Source organism: Aythya ferina, assembly GCF_964211825.1.
Source record: "Aythya ferina genome assembly, chromosome: 19".
In the NCBI taxonomy this organism is placed as follows: Eukaryota; Metazoa; Chordata; class Aves; order Anseriformes; family Anatidae; genus Aythya; species Aythya ferina.
In genome coordinates, this window is record NC_140309.1 from 9415093 (window position 1) to 9439509 (window position 24417).

Sequence of the window (24417 nt, forward strand, 5' to 3'; positions counted from 1 at the left end):
CCCGACAGCTGCAGCAGCACACAAAAACATCCCCTGGCTTCATGCTCTGAATCAGAGCAAAGCCACGTGGTCTTGCAAACAGGCACAGGCCTCTGAGTCACTGCCCCAGCTGAAACGCTGCCATCGCAGCACCGCCAGTCCTCCTGGGACGAGCACGGCTGCTTGCGTGCCTCTTGATGGCAAACAACACGCAGCAGCGCGGCTGCGCCCTGCACTGGAGAGGCCATCGAGGGTCCCTGCTGCCTGTCCCGGTGCTTCAGTGAACCCAAGTGACAAAAAGGAGCAGTGCTGCCTCCCGTGCAGAGCAACAAGCTGCGATTCAAGGCTTGTGTATTCGCAGCACGAGGATATATCTGGGTAAAGGGTGCCTTGTTATCTAAGCCCTGGGCCAGAGCCAGATATCCTGTCGTGGGAGGAGAGCACTCCAGCTGTGTCAGGGGAAGGGCTTGTCCCTGTTCGTGCTTGCACTGGGAGACCAGCTGGGAGAGAAGCTGCTCTGAAGGTAACTTTCATTTTTCCCTTCCTTTTTTTAATGAGTCATCTTCTTTCTTGGTTGGCCTCAGGTTGGTGTTGTGCAACGGTGGCAGAGAATGGGGAAGGGCAGATTGTAGTGGGTGCAAGGGAACCTTAGAACTTCATTTCATGAGGCAGGGATTGTGAGCAAACTTCTCGTCACAAGTAAAGCCGAAACGCTGCCCTGGGATGCAGGATGAAGCCTCCATGATGTTTCCTAATGGTGGTGTCATGCAAGGGCCTTGCAGTTGTGCCATAGTGGGCTGGTTGCTGGTACGCAGCTCAGTCTGCAGCTGCTGCCACGCAGGACACAGTGATCTCCATGTTACGGCTCCTTGGAGCACACCTGTGAGCAGAGGAGGGGGTAGCAGGTAATTTAGGCCAGGAAGAAGCAGCTGCAGGGAGATTCATCAGCTGTCCTTGGAAGCTGCTGTGAAAGGAGCCCTCAGAGTGAGGAGGAGGGTGGGCTGCTCTGTGTGGCTGCCTTGGGAGCAGGGGGACACCCAACAAGGTGAGCACATCCCAGCCTGGCTCTGGGTGCAACATTTCTCAGTGGTGGCCCGGTGTTGAGCGTTCCCAGCACTGGAGAAGCTGCCTCTGCCTCCTGGCAGCTTGTGCAGTCTGCCCAGGGCCCTGCGGTGTGATGAGTTTATTGCTCTCCTCACAGCGCCCAGCGGGCATGGAGAGGATGCAGCAGGTCGTGGGGAGGGCCAGGGTGGCCTTCAGCTCGGGACGGTGCCGCTCGCTGGAGTTCAGGCTGCAGCAGCTGAAGAACCTGGAGCGGATGGTGCGGGAGAAGGAGAAGGAGATCCTGGCGGCCCTGCAGTCGGATCTGCACAAGGTCTGTGCGCAGGGGCGGTTGGCAGCTGGGGGAAAAGCAGCAACCCATGGGGCTGCCTTTGCCCTGCCGGGTTTCTCCTGATGTCCCACATGGTCCTGAATGAGCTTGGTGGCCTCTCCTGGCTGCTATGGTGGGTGCAGGAGGTGGGTGCCCGTTGTCAGCACCCTCAGTGAGCTGCCTGTCATTGCAGAGCGGGCACAACGCGTACAGCCATGAGATCCTGGGCGTGCTGGTGGAGCTGGCCCTGGTCATGGAGAAGCTGCCATCCTGGGCAGCCCCTCAGCCGGTGAAGAAGAACCTGCTGACGATGCGGGACGAGGCGTACATCTACCCCGAGCCGCTGGGGGTGGTGCTGGTGATTGGGGCCTGGAACTACCCCTTCACCCTGATTGTGCAGCCACTGATCGGGGCCATCGCAGCAGGTGGGGATCCACGTGTGGCCCAGGTCCCCTGAGGGGTCTGTGTGGGGGCTGTGGGAGGTGAGAGGAGCACAAAGGTTAAGCAGCAGCACTGGGTTTGTGTCCTAGGCAATGCGGTGGTGGTGAAGCCGTCAGAGGTCAGTGAGCACACGTCCCAGCTGATTGCTGATATCTTCCCCCAGTACCTGGACCAGGTGAGTGTGGCTCTGTGCCTGATGTTGGGACTGTCCTGAGGAAACACCTGCCTTGCTTTCAAAGGGCCCAGCGTGTTAAAGGTGAATCAGTTGCCTGCTATCTCCCAAAGGGCATTAAGTGAAAGATATGGGAAGGGTTGAATTAGTCCTAGAGTACAGAGACACACTGATATGTTCTTCCTGCTTTCATGTAGCCTATTGGGCCTACATAGCCTCCCTGTCTTTTTGATGTTCATCACAGCATAAAGGCTTGTGCAGGTATTTCTCACTGCAATACCTGCTGTATGGGGTGCTGGTCTGTAGGTAAGCACAATTTTGTGCCAGATGCTGGCTGTGCCTGGCTCTTCCTGAGCCAGTTTGGGGCTGACTTGCTTGGTGGCTGTCAAACTTCACTTTTCACATCCTGCCGTGCTTACAGCATGGGGCTTTGTTAACTCTCCAATTGTCTGACATCAGTTGCGCTGTTCCAGTGAGGCTGTTCCACTTGCAGCACAGCTTTGCTGTGCAGTTTACTCTCAGGAGCTAACACGTTCTCTACATGGGGAAAGAGAGCTGAGTAAGAGAAGAGCCTGGTGGTCACCTGTGTAGGCTTCAAAGCGTGGAAGCAGCTCCACAGCCTGACTCAGCCCTGGCCTCCAACTCTTTTTCTTCCTAATTCGCATGGGGCAGTACAATCAGTGGAGTTACATGTCATGGGCAGTGTAGCCCACAAGCAGGTCTGGCTCATGGAGAGCTGCTCTCTGGATGTACTTGCTTTGAGTCAGGGTTGGTGTGAGTCTGTCTCTTGTCCCTGCAGGAGCTGTACCCGGTGGTCACAGGAGGAGTGCCTGAGACAACAGAGCTGCTGATGCAGAGATTTGACCACATCCTCTACACCGGGAACACTGCTGTGGGCAAAATCGTGATGGCAGCAGCTGCCAAGCACCTGACGCCCGTCACCCTGGAGCTGGGTGGGAAGAGCCCCTGCTACATTGACAAGGACTGCGACCTGGCTGTTGCCTGCAGGTCAGGCTGTCATGGGCCTGGGGAAGGGGCAGGAGGACGTGTCTGGGCTTCTGTGGGCTCATAGGTGACGGTGGGGTGGCAGTGGGGACTAGAAGGGGCTGAGTCTCCCTGTTGCTGTAGGCGGATAACGTGGGGGAAGTACATGAACTGTGGGCAAACCTGCATTGCCCCGGACTACATCCTGTGCGAGCCGTCCATCCAGAGCCAGGTGGTGGAGAACATTAAGGCGACTCTGCAGGTGAGTGCGGAGGCTCTTGTGCTGTGGCCACTGTCACCTCAGAGGTGTCAGTTTGTGACATGGAGGCCCCGGAGCCGCGGCCGTGCTGCAGGTGAGTGAAGGGCTTTGGTTCTGCTCTGGCCTTTGCCAGGAGTTCTACGGGGAAGATGTGAAGAAGTCTCCGGATTACGAGAGGATCGTCAACAAGCGCCACTTCAGGAGGATCGTGAGCCTGCTGGAAGGCCAGAAGATCGCGCACGGGGGAGAGACGGATGAGGCCTCCTGCTTCATAGGTAGCTGTGGCACGTGGTGGGCAGAGGCCCTGTGGCGGACCCCATCTGTTGTGCTGCTGACCTCATGTCCTCTGTGCTTTTCTGCTTGCCTCAGCACCCACCATCCTGACGGACGTTTCTGCGGAGTCCAAGGTGATGGAGGAGGAGATCTTTGGGCCGGTGCTTCCGATTGTGTCAGTGAAGGGCGTGGATGAAGCCATTGAGTTCATCAACAGTCGGGAGAAGCCCCTTGCCCTCTATGTCTTCTCCAACGACAAGAAGGTGGGTCAGGGCTCTGTGTGGCTCGATGCTGGGTGCAGCCGTCCCAGGCCTGGCTCGGTGCTGGGCCCTGTTGGCTGCTGTTTGTGGGTGGGTTGCAGCTTTTGTGTCCTGTGGGTCAGACATGTCCTCAAAGTTGCCAGAGCCGCCCAGGCACATGCTCGAAGGGCCCTGGTCTTGTACTTTTCCCCATGTCTCGGCTGGGTGCTGCTTCCTCATAAGTCCCCTGGCCCCATTTAGGATCAGGTGACGGTTCAGGAATTCAGGTCAGGGATCGGCACTGGCACCACACCACTGCACAGCGTGTGGGAGGGCTGAGCTGTGCCCAGGCTCAGGTGTCTGCACCAGAGCCTTCCCTCTCTGTTTTGTTAGTACAACTGTTGCTGATCTGATGCTTAGGTAATGTAAAACTGAGTCAACCACATGTAGGTTTGTTTCCCTGTTTGTACATCTTGTACCCTGGGTGTATCCTTTTGTTAAGGGTACCCTTAACAAAACCTTTTGGGTCTGGGTGTGTCTTCAGTGTCCGTGTTTGCCTCTGCTTCTCTGAGCTCCTTCCCTTTCCACCAGCCTTGACCCAGGCAATGTTTTGGGCTGCTCCTGCAGCTGCAGAAGGCCACCACACGTAGCCATGTCTTTAGGTGTCATCTGACAGAGATGTCCCACCAAGGCCTGCCCTGAGCCGTGTCACCCACAGAGCGTTTTCTGTAGGCAACCACGGTTTCCATGTCTGGTGGGACAGCCCTGTTGGCTCTCCAATACACCAGCAGCAGCTGCTGAAGCTGTAATATTTACCTGATGTGGTATGAATGGATACAAGCACAACCCTGACACCCATGTGCTCTTTGTAAGGCCACGGAGATGGTGGCCTGCCTTGATTTTCCTCTGTTCTGTGCCATCTCTCATTTTGGTTTAGCTGATCAAAAGGGTGATATCGGAGACCTCTAGCGGTGGTATGACTGCCAACGACGTCCTCATGCACTCCACAGTCCTGGATCTGCCCTTCGGCGGCGTGGGTAAGTCCCCGTTACCTATACTTGATTTTTGTGCCCCAGCAGCAGCGTCTGATCCTGGTTCTGTCATCCCCATTTGTCAATTTAGTATCTTTCAGCTGCATTTCCCCATTAAATATATTTTCAGAGTGGGTACCTTTTGTGAAATGGTTTATTAGCAGTTGGAGTAGCATTGGTGCTGGCCCTGAGAGGAAAACTCTGGCACATCTGTGCAGCTCCAGTTCCCCCATGTAGGATGCAGTTGCCCAGGGATGAGCAGCTGGTTGAACCTCCATGGCTTTGTGGCAGAGACAGCCTGGCTACGGGCAGTGGGCTGAGCTCTTGGCTGTTTATGACAGCCGGTTGCTGTGTGTCCTCTTCACATTCCTCTGTGTGAAATAACAGCCCCTGTCCCTGCCCTCCCGCACCCCAGCATAGGTTCAGTGGGAAAAGCAGGACTTGCCCTTGGGAGGAGAGAGCTGGTGCCCTTGTAATTTCAAGGGTGGGTGGACAAAGCCAGCCTGAGCTGCAGCATCAGTTCAAGACAGCAAGTTGTCTTTGCTTATTCCTGGTGGGTTGTTAGAGCTCCTTGTTGCTTCTCTGCCCTGGGGGAGTACAGCTGCTGTTTTCAAGTGTGAGAAGCACAGTGAGCAAGCTTTCCCTGTGTCCTTGGGGCTGCAACACAGCAGTTAAGAAATGCAGCTGTCATAATGAGTGAGAGGCTTGGCCTGCCAAGCCTGTGGTGTGACCTGGCCGGGTTGTGTGTCCCAGGGAACAGTGGGATGGGTGCCTACCACGGCAAGCACAGCTTTGAGACCTTCTCCCACCGCCGCGCCTGCTTGATCAAGGACCTGAAGATGGAGGGCATGAACAAACTCCGGTACCCACCTGGCAGCCAGAAGAAGCTGGATTGGGCCAAGTTCTTCATTTTGAAGCGGTTTGACAAGGTCCGCTTGGGACTGATCTTCTTGGCCCTGCTGGGGGTTGTGGCAGCAGTGATGATAAAGGTGAGCTTTGGCTCTTTGCTCTCTACCTGAGTGTGTTCCCAGCTGCATTCCCTGAGCCTCACCATGTCCCATCCTCCATCCACCATTGCCTCAGACCTCCCTGATGGCCCCACAGGGCTCTGTTCCTTCTCTGTGGGACTCAGCCACGTTTCTGTGCCCCTTTAGGTGATGTTCCCGTGACGAGGGGTGCTCTATACTCAGCTGCACATTGGGCTTGTAACTCATCATTCTCATCCTGCATTCCTATTCTTGCTGCAACTTCTTCTCTTCCAAGGCATCTGACCCACTAATGAGGCAGAAGTAAATGAACCCCAGGTAATGCAGAGGTAATCAGTCCGCTGGACTGATGCAGTCTGAAGCCATGGGTCCTGCCTCAGCAGTGCAGGTGGAAGGAGGCAGTGTCTCTGTCCTGCTCTCCAAACAGGAACCCATGGAAAAGTTCTTGGGCGCGGGGAGATCATGCCACAAGCACATCAAAGGAAAGCCACGTGTTACTGGGCCCGTTATCTATGTAACGTGTCTCCTGTGATCCCTGTATAAAGCTGTCTCACAGCAGCAAGAAGCCTGACAAAATGAGTGTGACGGATGGGGACCGCAGGAGCGCCAGGGACACAGCACTGTTGGTGCGCAGCATCTGGAGCTGGGCACCAGCAAGGGGGAGCTGCGGTGACCCAGCTCTAAGGAAGAGCCTGAGCAGCTGGTGACCTTGTGCATAATTTCATTTATTTTTTTTTTGGTGTACTGGTAATCTTTTACCTCTGAGACTGTAACTGGAAGCCTGACCCTTGCTGAATAAAACCCTTGCTTTACCATGAAAGCCACGTGGGGACTGGGACTACGAAGGGCAGGGTAGCAGGTGCCAGGCACAGGACCCAAAGGAGCCAGCCTGAGCCCGGCTGGGTTTATTCTTTATTTGGCATTTTTCAGATCAGCAGCGTGAGCCGGGCTGTGCAGCTCTGGTCAGCAGGCAGCAGTTGGCAGCGTGGGCAGGGAAGGGGCTACCTGCACGCTCGGTGCGTGTCGGGCAGCCCAGAGCAACATTTTGGGTGTTGGAGCAGCTGTAGGGCCCGGCCCCAAGCAGGATCGGATGAGATGCTGCCAAAGGCTGAACACATCTGCTCTGATGGGACACGCGGGTGCTGGATCCTTTTGCTGGCTGGTCTGTGCTTTGTGCATCCGTCAGTCAGGAGGGGCCTCCGTCCCCAAAGTCCCTGGAGTCCCAGGTGCAAGTCAATGTTTGCTGGTCATGAGCTTTATTACAATGCCGAGCGCAAGCACGGTGATGGCCGCAGCCACTGCCAGCCCGCGCCGGAGGATCAGCTCCTTGGTGGACATGGTGCTGCCCGGTGGCTCTCCCTGGGGCTCTGGCTGGAAGGTGGCTCCCTCCAGCCTGGTGATGGCCGTGAGCACCACGCCGTTCTGCGCTTCCACCCCCGCTGCAACAAGAAGGTGATGGGATCAGCGAGGGCTTCTGGGCTTTGAGGGTTTTGCCTGAGGTCTGACAGCATTGTACGAGCACCGCAGGCACGCGGACAGCCCCAGCCCTCAGCCGTACCTACGCAGCCCCGCACTGCAGCGGCTGGGAGGTGAGCGTGGGGCGGTGGGGTTGGTCCTGTACCAGAGGGCAGCGCCTTGCTGGGGGGTTCGGGGCCTGGTTGTGGCTCCTCTGGTGGCCGCGGGGTCACTCCTGCGCGGTGCTGAGCCTGGGGGGACAGCCGAGCACAGGGAAATGGCCGTGGTCCCAGATGCAGAACCCTGGGTTTTGCTATCCCAGCCCGCTGCGAGCACAGCAAGGCTGGCAGGGACCACCCGGCGGGGTGGGCATGCTGCTGTGGTGTGCGGTTACCTCCTCGGCAGCCTTCCTCCAGTCCATGCGGGAGATGTAGACGATGAAGCAGGTGCAGAGCATGGAGACACAGACCAGCATGCTGAGCCACAGCCCTGCCGAGGGTACGCCGGTGTCAGCCGGGCACCACCGCCGGGCAAACCCAACGGGGATATCACTGAGGTCAGCAGGGGCATTGGGATGGGGCTGCCCAGCAGAAATGCTTTTCCCCAGTGTGATTTAGGGCTCCCAGCAGTTACAGGGACCATCCCAGTCCGCCCCAGTGTGCCCTGCAGAGCCAGGCAGGGGTCATAGCAAGCTGTTGGCAGTGCAGGGGCAGCCACATCCATCCAAGAGGAGAGGAGAGGATTTTGGGGGTGCAGAGCTTCCCACCCCAGGGGTTTGTACCTATGACACCGATCCTGGCCACGAAGAGCAGCACGACTGCCAGGGGCAGGCCCATGCCGTAGTAGCTCACGGCGTTGAGGATGGCACCGAATTTCTGCTTGCCTATGCCTCTGAGCACCCCACCGCAGGCACCCTGTGGGGAGAGGGAGTGGGGCTGGGGCCATGTGGTGCACCTGGGGCTGAATTCAGGCCTGTGCTGCCCCAGCGTGCTGGACAGACCCTGAGGACAAGGCTTCCCCTGCCTCTGATGGTTATTTCTGTGTCCCTGCCCCATCCTGAGGGCTAGCATCTTTACATGAGCTTGGGGTTTTCTGATGGGTACTCCTGGGTAGTTGATTCTCAACTCCGAGGTCCCCTAGTGACAGTAGCAGTGTCCCCGGGGACTTACACACATGGCTTCAAACAAATGGAAGACGACGTAGACAGGCAGGACCCAGGCCACCAAGTCAACGATCTCCCTGGGGACAGAGAAGAGCCAGCGGTCGCTTTTAGGAACAAACATCCATGCGCCTGGGCCAGGAGCTGGGGACACTCACTTGTCGCTGGTAAAGATATATCCCAGCACGTCCTTTGTGGCAGCTAAAATAGCCCCCATGGCTACACAAAAGAACCCTGGAAAACAGAACCAAGAGCTGGGAGCATCCTGACAGCAACGGGGAGCACGGAGCAGGAGGTGGAGGGGATGACACCACCACCTGCTCCCGCGGAGCAGCCCTGACCTGTGCAGAGCAAGCTGGTGGACGAGGCCCTCTTGGACGTCTCGACGTCGCCGGCACCCAGCGCGTTCCCCACCTGCACGCTGGCAGCCGTGCCGAGCCCCAGGGGGATCTGCAACCACAGGGTTTTGGCCAGGTAATGGGGCCAACACAGCGACAGCAGCAGCAGCAAGGGGGGACGGAGAGCAGGGTTTAAGTTAGGATGTCTCCATGGGAGGGGGAGGCAGGAGCAAGGAGAGAGTATGGAGGGGGGAGATGCGGAGAGCGGAGTCAGCCGGAGCTGATTTTGGCTATGAGTCCATGCTGGGACTGCTCTTAGGGAGCCTGGTCTGGACTAAAACCCCCAGCCCTTACCATGTAGGCGACGACGGACACCTCGTAGATGATGGACTGCGCTGAGAGCTCCACCACGCTCAGCAGCCCTGGGGGCAGGAGGGCTCAGCACCGGGTTCAGGCACCCCCAAAAGTGCTGCCTCAGCCCCTGCGCTGCCTGTGGTGCCCCATCGCACCCTGGCAGCCCCCCTCCCCGCTGACCTATCAAGAAACTCCCGATTTCGTAGGTCCACCACTCGATGCACATCATGAGCATGCTGGGGATGGCCAAGGAGGTGAAGCTGTCCCACTCCAGCAGGCACTCGCTGGACCAGCCTGCGGAGCAGAGACACCCGATGGAGACCAGAGTGGCAAAGAGTCACCTCCAAGGGTGCCCGAGGCAGCCGGACACACCACTTGCACCAGCACCCATTTGCAGATCCCCAGCACAACACCCATGGGCTTCATGGCACCTCCAGCCACAGAGCAGGCACTCAGGAGCTCTGCTGATGGAGCGGAGCAGTGCAACGCTCAGCTCAGCCCTCCTGGAGCAGAGCATCTGAGGACAACTTCATGCCTAGGTCTGTGCTCATCCGGCTTTGGGGCTGAACCCTCAACACCTCGGCAGGAGGTTTCCTTCCTCCAGAATTAATGATTACTGCGCGGTGCCCTGCCAGCGCTCACATGATGAGCTGCCACCGAAGCGGCGCTGCGTTCCTGGGCTGGGGTTAATGTTTCCCCTCCAGGACTACCAGCAGTCACTCAAAAGAAGTGCTGGAAGATTTAGGAACCGTGTGCATATAAAGCAGGAAGCGGTCAGCGCTGCCTTACCTCCCCACGTCTTCACGTGGAGCTTCTTGCCTACAATATACAGGAACAAGAAAATGGTTTGAGAATACTGAGCAACAGTGTTGGCCCAGGCAGAGCCCCTGGAAAGGAAACGAGAGCGGTCGTTGGCATCACACTCACACCTCCCCGGGAGCAGGGTGCTGGAACCTAGCGTCCCACCACGCCCCATGAGCAGCAGCTGCAGCTGGCGGTGCTGATTTCCCCACAAAATCACTTTTTTTGTGTCCTTTTTACCCCTAGGGGCACTACTCACGTGATTCCCAGGTGGAACACGTAGAGGAAGACGCAGTTGGCGATCACGTTGACGATGTTGCCGACGATCCCGCTCAGCACCAGGGGCCACATGATCATCTGCAAGCAGGAGGGGACAGGGCTGCAGCAGCTGCGGGGACACCCTCGCCAGCCCCAGTCCCTCAGCTTTCACAGCCAGAGGGGGGAAACTTCTGATGTTGTCTCCAGCTCGGAAAATGAGAGCTTTGAAGGTAAAATCTCAACGTGGGGACGTGGGAAGGGATGTCCATCAGGCAGAGGAATGCAGTTTTCTGTGTGATGGGGTGATCTCCAGGGCAGAGCTGCTCCGTGGGGCCTTGGACAAATGCTGCCTTGCCATGGGGAGTGGCGTGGATGAAAATCCACGTGTGGTTGAGGGGATCCCTGAGCCGGGAGGATCCTCCATGGGCTCGGGGCTGTGGGACCCACCTGGTTCTGCAGGTACCTTGTCTCCAGGTTGTACAGAAAAACCGCCTGGAAAGCAAAGGGGGGCATGAGCCAGGGCTGCTTCTGAGCATGGGTTGGGGTACAGTGGTGGAAAATGTGTGGCCAGCACCCAGGACTTACCGGGAGAGCAGGGACAAACGCCATCACGTAGAGCTGGGTTAACCTGGGGGGGCACGAGAGCCACGGTCAGCAAGGGACCACAGCCACCATCCCCTTGTCATGCTGGGGAGGGACAAAGCAGGGTCCCCTGGAGGCCACCCGACCTGGAGACCTCGGGGTCCTGGTGGAGGAGGAGCAGGAGCTGCTCGATGTTGATGAGGATGGCGCAGCAGGGGAAGCAGCAGAGCAGGAGGATGAGGGTGGCACGCTGCAGGATCACCCCCACACGCAGCAGGTTCTTGCTGCCGTAGGTCTGCAGGACAGAGGAAGGCAGTGAGTGCTGGGAAGGACTGGGAATTTCCTTGGGAGCTCAGCACTCCCTCTTATGGGGTGGCTGCTGGGGCTCTGCAGTGCCTGGTGATGCCAGAAACCCCGTGTCTTTAGGGCAAGCGGCAGCGTTACCCACCTGTGATATCAAGGTGTCACATGCTGAAGACAAACCATATCCTACAGAGATGGCAGTAACATTTATAACCTGGAAAAGGGAATAAAAAATGAGAATGGGGAGTATTTAAGGCTTTCCAGTAGGGAAAGAGGGAGAGCAGTTAAAAGGAAAGAGAGAAGTGCGAAGTCTCCTCTGTCCCTACAGGTCACAGGCAGCCCCAGCTCTGTCCCCATATCCCACCCCAGCATCAGTGGGGTCAGGGCTGGTACCCAGCTCCTGGGCAGCCCCACAACGCTCTTACCGCGATGGCCAGCGTGACGGAGGCCAGCTCGACCTTGCCCAGGTGGCCGCAGAATATGGAGCTGACGAGGTGTATCAGGAAAATCATCAGCTGGATCAGGATCTGAGCGCGGAGAGAAGAGGCGGAGGTGAGCAGGGGTGGCTCTGCGGGGGACACCTCGGGGCTAGGGGACAGGAGGGCAGCATATTTAGCAGCCCCCGGGGTCCATCTCATCCAGGAGCTGTTGGAAGGCTCCGCTGGCTGAGTTCCCTGCTCCTCGTTGTGTCGGGCTGTGGTCGGTGCAGCCCCAGTGCTCGCCTCCTGGGATCCTTACCAGTGGCCCCGCCAGTACCAGCAGCTTCTTTGCATCCTCCCAGAAGTTGTCCGGGATCAGGCGCTGAAGCCAGCGGTGTTTCTTCCCGCAGCCCCCGGCCGGGAGCGCGTGCTGCCCGGTGGCTATGGGCTCGCTGAAGCCGTTCTCCTCCGGGAGGCTCGCCCGCTTCATGCTGCCGCTCTGCCAGGGAGTGAAACGACCCCTTCCTCTGCGCTCTGTTAACACCGCCGGGTGCCACGGCTCCTCCAGGGTGAGCAATGTGTAACCCGGGGCGTGAACTTCAGCCAGGCGAGCTGGCTGCGTGTGCCCTGCGGCCGGCAGCGATGGGGAGCAGGGGCAGGGGCAGGGCACGGGGCTGTGAGCAGCACGGAGCCTGCGTCCCACCGCGAGCAGTGCGGAGGAGCCCAGGCGTGCAGTGCAAGGTGCTCGCTGCCTGCCCCAAGCTGGTGTGGGGACTCAGACTTCCCAAATCACCCCCGTGAGCACTCATACCCTGCTCCTGCTCTGCTGTGGCTCCGCTGGCTGGTGAGCAAGACGGTCGTCCTCCTCTTCCAGCGGAGACGGAGGGTTCATGGGTCCGTCCGCTGTCAGGTCCTGACTCCGAGTGCTTCACCAGCAGTTGCTGGGCCCCTCTCATCCCAGCGGAGGTGGCCAAGACAAGCCGGCCCCATTGGCTCCAGCTGTCGGCCTCGCACAGCACGGCAGCGTCAGATTTCACCGTCACCACTCCGCCAGGCCAAATATAGCATCCTGCCTTGGCCCGGCGCAGGGAGCTGGGGGGGCTCAGAAGCTGTCACCGTGTGTGCAGACCCTCTCTGGGACAGAGAGGCTGGGGGCTCCATGCCCATGTGGCAGAGCAAGGGGCTGTCCTCTCCTGGGCTGTGTTGCCAGAACTACGAGCAGGGCCCAGCCTGCTGCAACCTGCAACACCTGGGCACAGCAGGACCGTGGTTACCACCTGCTCTGACCTCCTGCCTGACCCCTTCTCTCCATCCACAGGCACCCAGCACAGCCCGACGGGTGATGCCATCCTCCACTGGATGCGGTACTCATCTCTGAGCACCGGCTGTGCTGCAGAACCCACGGCATCGCTGCTCCATGCAGCTCCAGGTAAGAGCAGGAACATGGGACAGGGCTTGGTGTAAGTGTCAGGGGGCTGGCAGTGCATGAGGACCCTGTGGCCAGAGTCAGCTTCACCACCCAGGACCAGGAGTTTGAGGGTGCTTTTAAGGCTGTTCTCATGAAAAGTGGTCATTCAGTACTACCTCAATCTGTGTCTCTGTGCTGATAGCTTGGATGTGCTAGTGACCCACCCAGGTCATGTTCATACCACATTAACAGCAAGATGTTTATTCAGAAAACTTTATTATATTAAAAGCCCACATTACAAAAGTGCAAAGAGCTGATTTAGGCCCTGTGCTTGTCACATACCCGGTAGAGCAAAGTCAGAGACCTGGCAGAGAGGTCAGCCCTTTTCCACCACAGTTGGCCTTGCACAGCACTGCTGCAGCAACAGAGAGTGGGCTCTGATGCACTGAGATCCAGGCACAGGTTGGTGGGTGAGGGATGGTGCTGTGCAGGCAGCACAAGCCTCTGCCATTAGTAAATGCCGAGGACAAATGCTCCCAGCAAGGAGGAAGCATCACAAGGTCCCTGTCTCTATCCCTGGCCAGCCTCCTCCAAGTGACGCCCCCCAGGCAGTGCTGGAGAAGCTCTGAGGCACCTCCAGCCCAGGTACTGCACACTCCCCTCCTTTAAGAGCTACGGATGTAGCATAAGACAGTTTCAGTTAACCAGCCATGGAGCAAAGTGTCTCTAACCAGGTGCTGAGGGGGGAATCCCTTCCCACACCGTCCCCCTGGGACATTCCCACCTGCCCTCCTGCACACGCAGCCAGTTTCTCCGTGGCACACTGGTGCTGCCTCTAGCTGTTAGTGGTCAGGAGCCGCACCAGCACGCCCGCCAGCAGCACAGCGAGGGCAGCAGCAGCAGCCAGCACCCGGCGGATGATCACGGCCCTCCACGCCACAGGAGGAGGAGTAGGGATGGCCGCAGGTTCCTCCTGTGTGATGAGCTCGTGGTCAGGGTGCCTCTCGCCTCCCACCACACTGTCAGGCAGTACCACGGTGTCTACAGTGTCTGTGTCCACGGAGATGTAATCTGGGCAAGAGAGGTCAGTGTGGCAGGGAAGCCAAGCTGCAAAATCAGCTCTCAGTGTGAAGCTGCAAGCACCAGTGACAGTCCTGAGAGTCCTCCCTCAAGGCTCACGGACACTGGGACGTGCAGCAGCACAGGGACGGGTGTGCTCTGGCTCTTCCCTGGAGCAGACGGGGTGGTGACAAAGGTAATGGGGACCAGTGCCAGATACTGTGCCCTCTCCAGCCATAGGGGCTGACAGGAGAGACACCACTGGCATGACCCTGAATGAGAGGAAGGGATGGGTGGAGAATTGGGGCTCCCTCCCTGTTGTCAGGCCTGGTTACATACCCACAGCAGATGTTTTGTTAGCAGCTGTGCCATTGGAGTTCACATCTTCTAGCTGTTTCTTCAGTCCAGCTCGGATCTGAGCCTAAAAACACGTTGAAGAGTTGTTGTTCTCAGAGCAGAGATGTGCTGCCCAGCCAAGCAAACCTGAGCCTCCTTCCTCCACCCTCCCAAAGAAACCATGCTCAGCACCGAACTACTCCTGTGCTACAGCAGTGACAGATCCTGTGTCACTTCGCTCCCCCCCAGACAGCTGTACCATACTGGGGCAGGAGCCAGCCTAACACCTTTGAAGAGTTGCTGCAGGAAAGCACCAGTCTCACCTCTTCTGCAGCTTTCTTCCAATCCATGCGCATGACAAACGCTGAGAAGGAGAGGGATTGCAAGGAGATGCAAACAATCATCCCCACCCATAGCCCTGCAAGAAGGGAGAGGTATTTTAGCAAGGGCTTGAGGAAACCCAGCTTCTGCCGATCACTGCTAAAATGCCCTAGGATTTCAGTGGGGTGAGATCATCGTCCCAGGAGAACAGAGCTGCCCTGAGAGGTGGTGAGAAGGAGCACTGCCTGAGTAGGTCCCGTGCTGGGAGCAAGCTCTGATTTCCCCCCATTTGCTAGAGACAGCACAGAGCCTGCCTGAGCAAAACACGTCAGTGTGTACTTCAGCCCCACCGACCCGAGGGAGGCTCTCAAGTCCCAGGACTGAACCTTTGCCCAGGGAGCAGGGTTTGGCCCAGCAGCTCCTACCCAACCAGGCTCCCGCTGCCAGACGCACGATGCACCTACCTAACACCCCCATCTTGGCCGCAAACATCAGCGAGATGCCGATGGGCATGCCGATGGCGTAATAGCCGACAGCATTGGCGATGGCACCCAGCTTCTGCTTCCCTGTGCCTCTCAGCACACCGCCGCAGGTCGCCTAAGGAAAGCAGGCAGAAGGTGAACACGTGTCATAGCTGGTACCACCACAGGGCAGCTGGGGTTTTAGCACAGCCCTGCAAAAACGGGAGCCCCAGGAACTGTCCCACAGAGCCCAGAGGGACCAAAACCAGGTCACAGACAGCGTGGTGCAAGTTTCCTCTCCTCCCAGCTGCTGAGCCAGGCACAGAGCACGGAGCCATCTGCAGGCACCGAGGGGCAAGCAGCAGACTTCACCGTGCTGTCCACACTGCCTACATCTCCCTCCCAGGGACATGACAGAAGAAAGCAGACTGGCATTGCTGTCTAATGAGTTGTATGAGGACTGCCACTGTGCTGTGAGAGCTGGATCTTCAGAGATGTCAGAAGTTTGCTTGTTTTGCTCTGAAAAACTAGTAAAAAGCTGAAGGCTTGATGGGAGGAAAAGAGGAAGAACTAGGCAGTTCTGCAGCAATGCCAGTGGGCATCTGCAAGCACAAGGGACAGAGATACTACAGCTAATGCAAGTAGCTGCTGTGACAGTTTTTCAGTTTGCTTCTCTGTGTCACTTTAACAGATCAAGAGAGAGCTGAAATCAGCTTTGCAGTCTCCGCTGCACCCCAATCTACAAAGAGAGATCACTCTATGTGCTGGAATACTCACTGCTGCTGCATCAAACAAGTGGAACGGAGCAAAGATGATCATCACTTTGGACACCAAGGTAACGATCTCCCTGTGGAGAAGATGTATGTACTGATCAGGGAAAGCAACATGGTCTGATCTCAAGACATTCTGGTTCTGACACATCTCCTGGCCAGCTGTGATGCCTGCTCCCAGCCCACAAGACTTGTGGGGAGTGCACACAGCTTGGGTATGGTATTGTCCCACCCTCAGCAGCATCCACGCTGCCCACTGACACCTGGTGGTGAGGAGAAACCTTTGGGGAACACATTTGCCAGATGGACGTTTATGAACTCTATCCCTCAGGTCCCTCCAAGCTGCTTCTGGGGCAGATCACATTCTCTGGGAAGTTATCAATACTCTAAAGAAAGCTGTTAACTCACTTGTCATTGGTAAAGATGTAGCCCACCACATCCTTTAGGGTTCCCAGTAATGTTGCAACCACCACAGCAAGAACTTCTGCAAGGAAAAGAAATAATCAAACAGCTTGCCTCAAAGGCAGCATGTCCTGCTCCTGGTCAGGCCCAGACCTCGGGGGCTTCAAGTGATAGGAACCGGGCTTGGCTGACCTCCAGCTGTCACTGCAGTAGAGGACAAGTCTGTTTTCCCCATTTTCTGCCCAGATGCTCCATCCACCTTCTGGAGGTGGAAAACAGAATGCTAAATTGCATTTTTTCACTATTGGAGCCTTTGTGCCAGGTTCCTAACAGAGCAGAAGAGCCAGGGTCTCACCCTGACCAAACAAGTGGGTTGGGGTTGCTGGTGGGGTGTCCCCAGCCCTGTGAGAGGTGAACTGAACCCGGTGCTGATACCTGTCTTTTATTCCCCTCCGCAGGGGCTTAGGCTGACCTGTGCACAGCAGGGCAGTGATGCAGGAGGTCTTGGCTTGCATTACATCCCCTGATCCCAAGGCATTGCCCACTCTGACACTCGCAGCCACGCTGAAGCCCAGAGGCACCTGAGTATCAGGAGACAAAGAGGGGGGTGAGTGGCAATTAAAGCCTGCACCAAATTTTCTTCTTCCCACTAGGGAATCTGGGACAAAGTGCTAACACCCACCCCCACACTGCTTCCTGCCCAATGTGCAGAGTTTTTTGGGAAGCATCAGAGCAGACTGGAGTTGCAACAGACCCCCTACCCAGCCACTTTGGTGAAGCAGTCACACACACACACACACAATCACAGTGATGCCAATACGAGCAGACTTCGGATATTCTCTGAGCAGAGACTGGCAAATGCAGTAAAGGGATTTTTCATCTCCAGCACAGCCCTGGTTGGCAGCTACACGGTAGGCTTGAGAGTTATCACCTGCCTGGTACTGACTCCTGCTTCCTGCCATGCTTCCCTCCCCAGCACCATTGTCTGGGGGATCCTCCCAGGCTGATCCCAGTTGAACGCACCCAGCCCTTACCATGTAAGCTGCAGAGGAGAGCTCGTAGATAACCGACTGCGCGCCCAGCTCCACCACACTGAGCAGTCCTGGAAAAGATTCAGCACATCCTTCATTAGGTCAGAGTTACAACTCCTCCTTTGCTGACAAGGAGGCAGTGACTACATGGTTCCCATCTCACAGATGCAGCATCCTACAGAATCAGCTCTGGAGACGAGGACGCTGCTGGCAGGAGATGCTGAGGGACACACTCAAGAGGTGGCCACCAGAGCAGGCATGGCTGCACCAAACGACAAGGATTGGGACTCACCTGCCAAGAAGCTCCCGATCTCAAAGGTCCACCACTCAATGCACATCATGAGCATGCTGGGCACCGCCAGCTGGATGAAGGAGCCCCAGTCCAGCAGGCAGTCCCTGGTCCAACCTGCAAGGTAGGAGTGAAGCAGCGTGAGTGCATTCCCCAAAGGGAGCCACACACTTTTCTGGACGCTGCAGGACAGCATCCCAGCCATGGCTCCCAGCACATCAGCTCAGTCTTGCTGTACTGTCGTGCATCCCTGAGGTAGGGTGATCAAGAATTAAGCCGGGTCCCCAGAAAGGCCGTGGGATCATGTCTACAGCCTCGCCCCACGGTGAGGGGATGGTAATTCCTTTGTTGGACCTACACCTCAGGTGCTGGTGACTGTGCCAAATCCCCAGGGCCAGACACTGGTATTTTGAAGGGCCAACCCACAAACAGTACCTCCCCAGGTCTCCACATGGATCTTCTTCCACCGCACATAAAGGAAGAGGAGAATGGCCTGGGTGTACTGAGAAACAGTGTTGGCCCAGGCTGAGCCCCTGGGGAGAGAAACAGGCAGATTACAAACACCACCCTCACCCACTCCTCAGCTTCAGCAGGGGACCTGGTGCCACCCATGTAAGTCTCAAGCAAATCACCCCCAGCCTTATCTTTCCAAGCTGGTTAGCTGGGGGCAGAGTGCTACAGAACTGGGCACTCAAAACAAACCCCTACAGCCCTGAGCAAACCCCTGCACCCCGGGAGGGGCTGTCACCACCTCTGCTCACACTTACACTATGCCCAGCTTCAGTGCATATAGGAAGAAGGCGTTCATGGCCACATTGAGGATGTTGGCTGCAATTCCTGTCACCACCTGAGGTAAAATGATCGCCTGGAAGCCAAGGAGAGACTTTGGAGTTTGCTTCCCCAGCACAATCCAAGCCCCCAAACCTGCAGCCACCACCCAGTGAACACTAGGGAGACCTTCAGCAGGGTCCAAGGAGAAAGCCAAGAAGGTGGCTTGCATTTCAGGACTGTGTCAGACACACAGAAGGCAGCATGCAGGGCTCAAGAGCTGGTGCAGAGCTGGGAGGTAGCAGTGGGGGAATGGAGCAACCCAAGGGTGGTTCCCCATGAGCTCTCCCTGTCCTGCAGAGCCAGCTGGAGGCTGTGGATCACACATTCCTCAGCCCAGCTCTCACCACGACGGGAAGAATTTAGATCCCTAATCTTATCCATATTGCTAGGAATACCTTTAACCCGTGGCCCAGAGCCCAGTTAGTTACACAATACCTGACTTAGTAAATATCTTGTCTGCAGCTGGTACAGAAACGCCGCCTGTAAAAGTCAGGATTCATTTCATCAGCAGTGCCGTACCATGGTTCAGCAGCCAGCTACAGTTTAACACCTGCAGCTAGGTCCTTCCCAGGACTCTTGCATGGCCCTGTCAGGGTGCCACAGCCCAGCACGATGCCTGACACCCTGCGCCTCTGCTCTGTGTTAAGTTTGGTGTCTGCTGGGACTGGATGCAGCCCAAGCCAAGAGTAACAACAGGCACCTCCCGTTCCTGCTAGGCGGAGATCAGTCTCCCAGTGGGAGATCTCCCTTGCTTCCTTATCAGCATGGGACAGCAGAGCCTGAAAACCTTGGCAGAAAGCATTAACCTACAGGCACTTATTCTCCAGGAGTACTGCTCCAACTTAGAGGAGCCTCTCCAGAGGGAGTAAGCAGCAAAGAGCCCAGTGGCTGCATGTGCTAACAGCGAGCTGCAGCCTTTATCACAGAGCTGAGTGAGCCCTGCAGCCCCTGGTTCCAATGTCCAGAGCTTCTTACTTGTTGGGCAGAGACGTGGCCTGTAGTAAAAGCCTCTGCACACTAAGATGAACGGCTGCGTGTTTGTTGGTCCAGCAGCCACTGGCCAGTGCACGTCCATTAATGCCTAAGATCAAGGTGCACATTGTAAAACCTGAAATCATGCTGCCCTGTGACCTGCAGTGCAAGGACCCTTCCTCCTTTCCCCGTGTTACCAAGGGAGACAGAGCTTCTAACAGCTTTAGCAGCAACTTACAGGAAGAGCTGGAATAAAGATCATCACGTAGACCTGAGTTAACCTGGAAAGAGAGATGTTTACTCAGTTAAGGATACAGGAAAGCAAGAGCCAAACCAAGCAGCATTGCGTTTGATCTCCATGGCGTCTCAACTTCAAGACTACCCAGCCACAGCCAAATACCCAGCCCAGAAGGTCTGGAGGAGAAGAGATACACCAGCCACTGCCTCTGGTAGCAAGCTGAGAGGTGATGGGCACTCCCTGCAGTCCTCCAGATGCAGAGGACACAGAGGCCTCAAATCCCAGGGAAGCTTCAGGGACTCTTTAACCTGTTAATGGGGGTTTCTGTTGGCTCTGCTAGCAAGCAAGGTCCTAGATGACACCCTGTTCTGACCCAGGGGCTTCAGGGCTTGGAGGGCTGAGACCTGACACGCTGCTGAGGGGGAATCAGATTCAATGTCACCCCTGACCTGGAGACCTCGGGGTCCTGCTGGATGAGCAGGAGGAGCCGCTCGGTGTTGATGAAGAGTGCCCAGCAAGGGAAGCAGAACAGCAGCAGGATGAGGATCCCTCGCTGCAGGATGGTGCCCACCTGCTTCAGGTTCTTGCCACCGTATGTCTGCGTGAGGACAAAGCAGCAAGGTGAGAGAGATGGGGAACTGAAGGATCTGGGCAAGTGCTCAAGACTGGGACAACAATGGACTGATTAAATACCTTTCCCCCCTGCTCCCAGGAGTGGTTAGCACCAAGCTGGTTGGGTTTAGCTGTTTCTCAGATGGATTGCACCCCACTTTGCTACCCAAGCGTGACCCAGTGCTCCTCAGGGAGCCCATCTCAGATCCATCCCTTGCCTGTACCCTTGCCTCCCACCCTTTGTGCCCAGACCACGCTGTGTAGGAGGTGAGACATTGCCAACCCAACCCCACCAGGTACAAAGGGGGAGCTGCACCTTACCTGGGACATCAGTGTGTCACATGCTGAGGCCAAACCAGAACCGATGGAGATGCCTGTCACATTGATGACCTGGAGGAGACACAAGCGACTTAGGTTGCAAGGGAAGACCTGGCCCTAAGCACTGTGTCCCTCCCAGCTGGGTGGAGAGACAGTTCAGCTATGGGTTTTTGGGAAGTTTCCAGTCTTTCTCTGTTTCTCAAAATAACACATTCATGTTACCTAAATAGTCTCTTCCCTGTTCTGATGTGAAAAGGAATCTCTACCGAGGGATGAGTATCTAAAGGACTACAAACAGTGCTGCTCCTCAGCACACACACGCCTAGGTCTGGCAGCTCCAGCTCCCTGACCAGCTGCTGGCCTTGCACCAGCACAGTCATTACTGCTCAGCTCTCATCCCCTGCCTCTGTTCGGGGCAAAGGAAGGAACAATTTGGTGGATGCAATATTTGCATTGCATCAGGCTGTGCTGATACACAGGGTCATCAGATAAACATTCCTACAAGACTTCTTTTTTGATGTCTCTATTTACATGCTTTAAATCAGAGGAAAAACAGAGTAATACATACAGACACAGCCAGTGTCACAGCGTCCAGCTTGGCTTTTCCCAGATGGCCGCAGAATATGGAGCTGACCACGTTGATCAGGAACCCCAGCAGCTGGGCTACAAACTGGGGGGGGAAGAGGAATGGTGAGGTGATCACCCAACCAGACCTGATGAGCACCGTCCCTCCCCTGCAGCTGGACCATGACTGGTCAGGTTTGGACCATGACTGGTCAGGTTTGGACCATGACTGGTCAGGTTTGGACCAGCAGCTGTAAGCCTCCCACAGGCTCTCAGTGGCTTTGTCTTTCCACACCGGCTGCTGCCTCTGATGGTATTTTGGTGTTGCAGAGTCAATCTGCCAGATGTCTTTGTTTAGCTGGGGCTTAATGGCTCCCCTAGAAAGCCTCTTTTCCATCATGAAAACCGAGTAGAGAGAGAAAATAAAAAATCCCAATGCTTCTATGCATCTGGGAAAAGCTCAGCTCCACAAACCACACTGTCCTCTCCTCCTGCAGAGATGCTACGTCCAGCCTGCTCGTTCCTTGCCAGGGGCTACAGCAAGGCTTGGCGATGCTGTCGCAGAGACTGTGCTCACCACCTCATTTTCCCTTGGCATGAGGACAGCCCTGCTCCAGCATGTGAGGCACAGAGCTGCAGCACAGCGTGGACTGGATGCAAAGAGCTAGAGCCCCACTGACATGTGGACATGGCTGGGGACCATGGGGCTGCTCTCGCTTCTTTCCCAAGCCCAGGCTGCTGGAGAATCAGCTCCTGCGGGGTCTGAGGAAGAACCCAACAAAACCTTCTCCCACCCCGACCTCCCGCTGCTGCCTACGGATGCTCTCAGGCCCCGACACGTCTCAGCAGTGAGTAATCCCCGCAGGAGAGGTCTGCACAACCACGATTGCTCCAGCACGGGGTTTGACACGAAACGAGCGTGAACTACCACGTCCTACACCTGGAAGGCAGCTGTAGGTTTGGTTTTGAGGTTATCAACGCCCACAGAGCAGCACTGTGCCAAAGGTAGAAGCACTTGGGGGCACGGGACTTGGGGCTGACGCGTTCTGCTCCAGGAACAGAAACCAGTCGTTACTTCCTCTGCGGCCCCGTCGCACCAGGTCCCTGGGAGATGTCACCGAGGGCATCTCAGCGCTGTCCTGCAGCTGGTCCTTAGCCACCACGCGGAGTAGCAGATTTGAGCCTCAAGGCTTTGTGTCCCAGGGCTTCAGGCCGGGGGCTGTTCCTGCCCTCGGATGAGGACCCTACTGAGGGAGGGCTGTGCCACCAGCACCCGGCAGGGAGATGCTGGGAAGGGGCTGCCAGAGCCAGCGCTGGCTCTGTGGGACGAGCAAGCAGCCGGGTGCCAGCGAAGGGCTAAACGGTGGCGATTTAACGCTTTAATCCCAGCCTGCTGGGTACAGAGCAGCACACAGCCTCTTCTGCAGAGCTCGGAGCCGAGCCAGGATGAGGGAGGCGAGGTGAAAACGCCGCCTTCGGAGCCTGCCTCGCTCCGCTCCCCTCAGCGCCGCCGTTACCCGCCCGGTTCCTCTCCATCTCCCCCCCCCCCCTCCCCGGTCCCCTCAGGCCCCGTCTCTCACCACCGGCCCCGCCAGCCGGGCCAGCTCCCGGCTCTCCCGCCGGACACCCACGGGGAGGAGGCGCCTGGCTCCCCGCAGCCACCCCGCTGCCGTCGCCATGGGCCCAGCCGCCGAGCTCCAGCCCCCCTCCAGCCGCCGGTGCCGCCTTATGGGCACGGCCCGGGCCGCCTCCCCGCCCCCGGGGCCATGGGGTGCCGGCTGGGGGCGGTGCGGGCCGGCTCGGCTCGGCCTGGAAGGGGCCGGGGCTGGGGCTGGGGTTGGGGCCCCTGAGGGGATTCCAACGCGGAGGCGTTTGGGGGAGGCTGAGGAGCCCCCCTCAGGTTGGGGGGTGAGGGTTTGTGAGGCAGCGTCTGTGGGGTGGGGACACGCATGGGCTGCGCCCCCCCTGCTCAGGGGTAGGGCTGGAGCCTTATAAAAATGTCCCGAGGGACACTGTGAGGGATATGGGTCTGCAGAGAGCCCCCCAACAAGGTTTGCTCAGCCAAGGCAGGGATTGCTCAGCGCACCCTCCAGGGATGGCCCCTCTGCCTCTGTCCCATCCCAGGGACACCTCACCAGCCAGCCTGGGCACCGGGGGAATCACCCCCCAAAAAAGGGATTCCCTGTCCGCCAGGCAGGCTGAAACACCTCAGCAGTGCTGCAGGGGTGTAAATGTTCAAAGGTGGGACCATCTCTGGGCTGTGGTGCCTGTGGCTGTGTTTGCCCGGCACCTGGTGAGAAACGGGGCCCTGCTCTGGGTAGGATCGGGGCTGTTGGGTGAGATTTTACCTCCACGCAGGTGCCCATAACCAAGTAGCTGTAACAAAATCCATTTCCAATGTGTGGAATTTTACAGTGGAAAGTGAGGCTTGCTTTTAGGGCTGTTTAAACACTGTCTTGGTGCCCTACAGGTGTGATGCCACCAAGCAGAAATGTAAAACCTCGTTAATGTGTCACTTACCCCCCTTGCTGCTTCGGCTGTAATGTGACATCATGGAAAGCTGGGCAGTAGCGGTGGTGAGTCACAGCCTCAGGGATTTGATGTGCCATGTTGAGACCCAGGCACTGCAGGACAACAGGGTGTTGTGGTCTGGTCCTCCTGTTCCTGCTGACTTTTGGGGAAACGTCACCTTGCAAAACTCCCCCAAATTCATTTCTTTAAGAAACGCATGTTTCAGTGCAGAGGTTTTCATTCACCGATCAACAAAACCTTTTCACAAACGAGGAGAGAACAATGTAAAGCTCAGTGTGAAGTTCCCGAGTTTATTTTAACTCTGGGACAGTTTCCTCTTCCTTAGGCAGTGTTCACATCACTCGGTGCTCGTGCGGGAGTCTGTGCTGCCTGCGAGGCAGCATTTTTTTTTGGCAGCTATGAAGAAACAGAATTTGTTGGCAGGGAACGAGGTGCATCCTGCCTGGCAGTTGTAAGTCAGCTGCCTGATGGCTAGAGGGTTCCTGCGGTGCCGGTAGGCAGGAGGGGACAGATAAGGCTCAGATGGTGCCATTCAGTCCTCAACAAACAGCACAAGTGTGAGTCGCTTTGAAGTTTGCTGGTGACCCTGCTGAGATCAAGACCCAGGGCTGGCAAGGAGGAGGGAGAGAACCAGGCAGAAACCTGGGGAAAAGGACTATGAAAGGAATAAAACTCTTTCTCTTCAGGCTTAGGGGGGAAACAATACCTTCCAGCCCCAGGAGCCAGGTCCTGGGCTAGTCCCTGAAGAGCCAAACACACATGGAAGGGCTGTGATGGATGGACAAGCAGACATACACACACACACGCACTCTTCTTTTGTTTTGCTGCTGCTGTTTGAAATAAAATATTTATTTTTCAGAAGGGTTGT

At 56.9% G+C, this 24417-nt stretch overlaps 3 protein-coding genes across 8 annotated transcripts; 1 reads left to right on the forward strand and 2 right to left on the reverse strand.

The window, feature by feature from the left end:
* The first annotated feature begins 130 nt into the window (after nucleotides 1–130).
* LOC311421471 (aldehyde dehydrogenase family 3 member A2-like) lies at nucleotides 131–6556 on the forward strand. Of its 3 annotated transcripts, XR_014684882.1 has the most exons (12): nucleotides 243–502; nucleotides 1181–1354; nucleotides 1545–1776; nucleotides 1882–1967; nucleotides 2764–2972; nucleotides 3093–3210; nucleotides 3341–3482; nucleotides 3577–3743; nucleotides 4657–4756; nucleotides 5504–5739; nucleotides 5905–6054; nucleotides 6164–6556. XR_014684882.1 is itself a non-coding variant. In XM_084493396.1 (11 exons), exons 2-11 carry the CDS (start codon nucleotides 1193–1195, stop codon nucleotides 5917–5919), a joined length of 1467 nt encoding a protein of 488 aa, XP_084349522.1. In that variant the 5' UTR covers nucleotides 131–502; nucleotides 1181–1192; the 3' UTR covers nucleotides 5920–6556. The 3 variants fall into 3 exon arrangements, 2 of the variants coding, with proteins under 2 accessions (XP_084349522.1, XP_084349523.1); XM_084493396.1 differs by having other exon boundaries at nucleotides 131–502; nucleotides 5905–6556; XM_084493397.1 differs by lacking the exon at nucleotides 243–502 and adding an exon at nucleotides 603–1024 and having other exon boundaries at nucleotides 5905–6556.
* Nucleotides 6215–12528, reverse strand: LOC311421467 (multidrug and toxin extrusion protein 1-like). 4 transcript variants are annotated; one of them, XM_084493388.1, is made up of 18 exons: nucleotides 12217–12528; nucleotides 11725–11904; nucleotides 11412–11513; nucleotides 11132–11200; nucleotides 10830–10978; nucleotides 10687–10729; nucleotides 10549–10593; nucleotides 10103–10200; nucleotides 9832–9929; nucleotides 9223–9336; nucleotides 9043–9110; nucleotides 8692–8800; nucleotides 8509–8584; nucleotides 8361–8430; nucleotides 7973–8105; nucleotides 7586–7680; nucleotides 7295–7442; nucleotides 6215–7175 (listed from the first exon to the last, which is right to left on the reverse strand). In XM_084493388.1, the coding sequence occupies exons 1-18, from the start codon at nucleotides 12295–12297 to the stop codon at nucleotides 6970–6972; spliced, it is 1884 nt and encodes a 627-aa protein (XP_084349514.1). In that variant the 5' UTR covers nucleotides 12298–12528; the 3' UTR covers nucleotides 6215–6969. The 4 variants fall into 4 exon arrangements, with proteins under 4 accessions (XP_084349514.1, XP_084349513.1, XP_084349512.1 ...); XM_084493387.1 differs by having other exon boundaries at nucleotides 11725–11964; XM_084493386.1 differs by having other exon boundaries at nucleotides 11725–11967.
* A 544-nt stretch (nucleotides 12529–13072) lies between these two features.
* Nucleotides 13073–22742, reverse strand: SLC47A1 (solute carrier family 47 member 1). The gene is made up of 17 exons (XM_084493391.1): nucleotides 22598–22742; nucleotides 21022–21123; nucleotides 20457–20525; nucleotides 19973–20121; nucleotides 19524–19566; nucleotides 18749–18793; nucleotides 18250–18347; nucleotides 17918–18015; nucleotides 17486–17599; nucleotides 17197–17264; nucleotides 16635–16743; nucleotides 16169–16244; nucleotides 15768–15837; nucleotides 14994–15126; nucleotides 14532–14626; nucleotides 14212–14293; nucleotides 13073–13884 (listed from the first exon to the last, which is right to left on the reverse strand). Exons 1-17 carry the CDS (start codon nucleotides 22694–22696, stop codon nucleotides 13649–13651), a joined length of 1686 nt encoding a protein of 561 aa, XP_084349517.1. The 5' UTR covers nucleotides 22697–22742; the 3' UTR covers nucleotides 13073–13648.
* Nucleotides 22743–24417: the final 1675 nt, after the last annotated feature.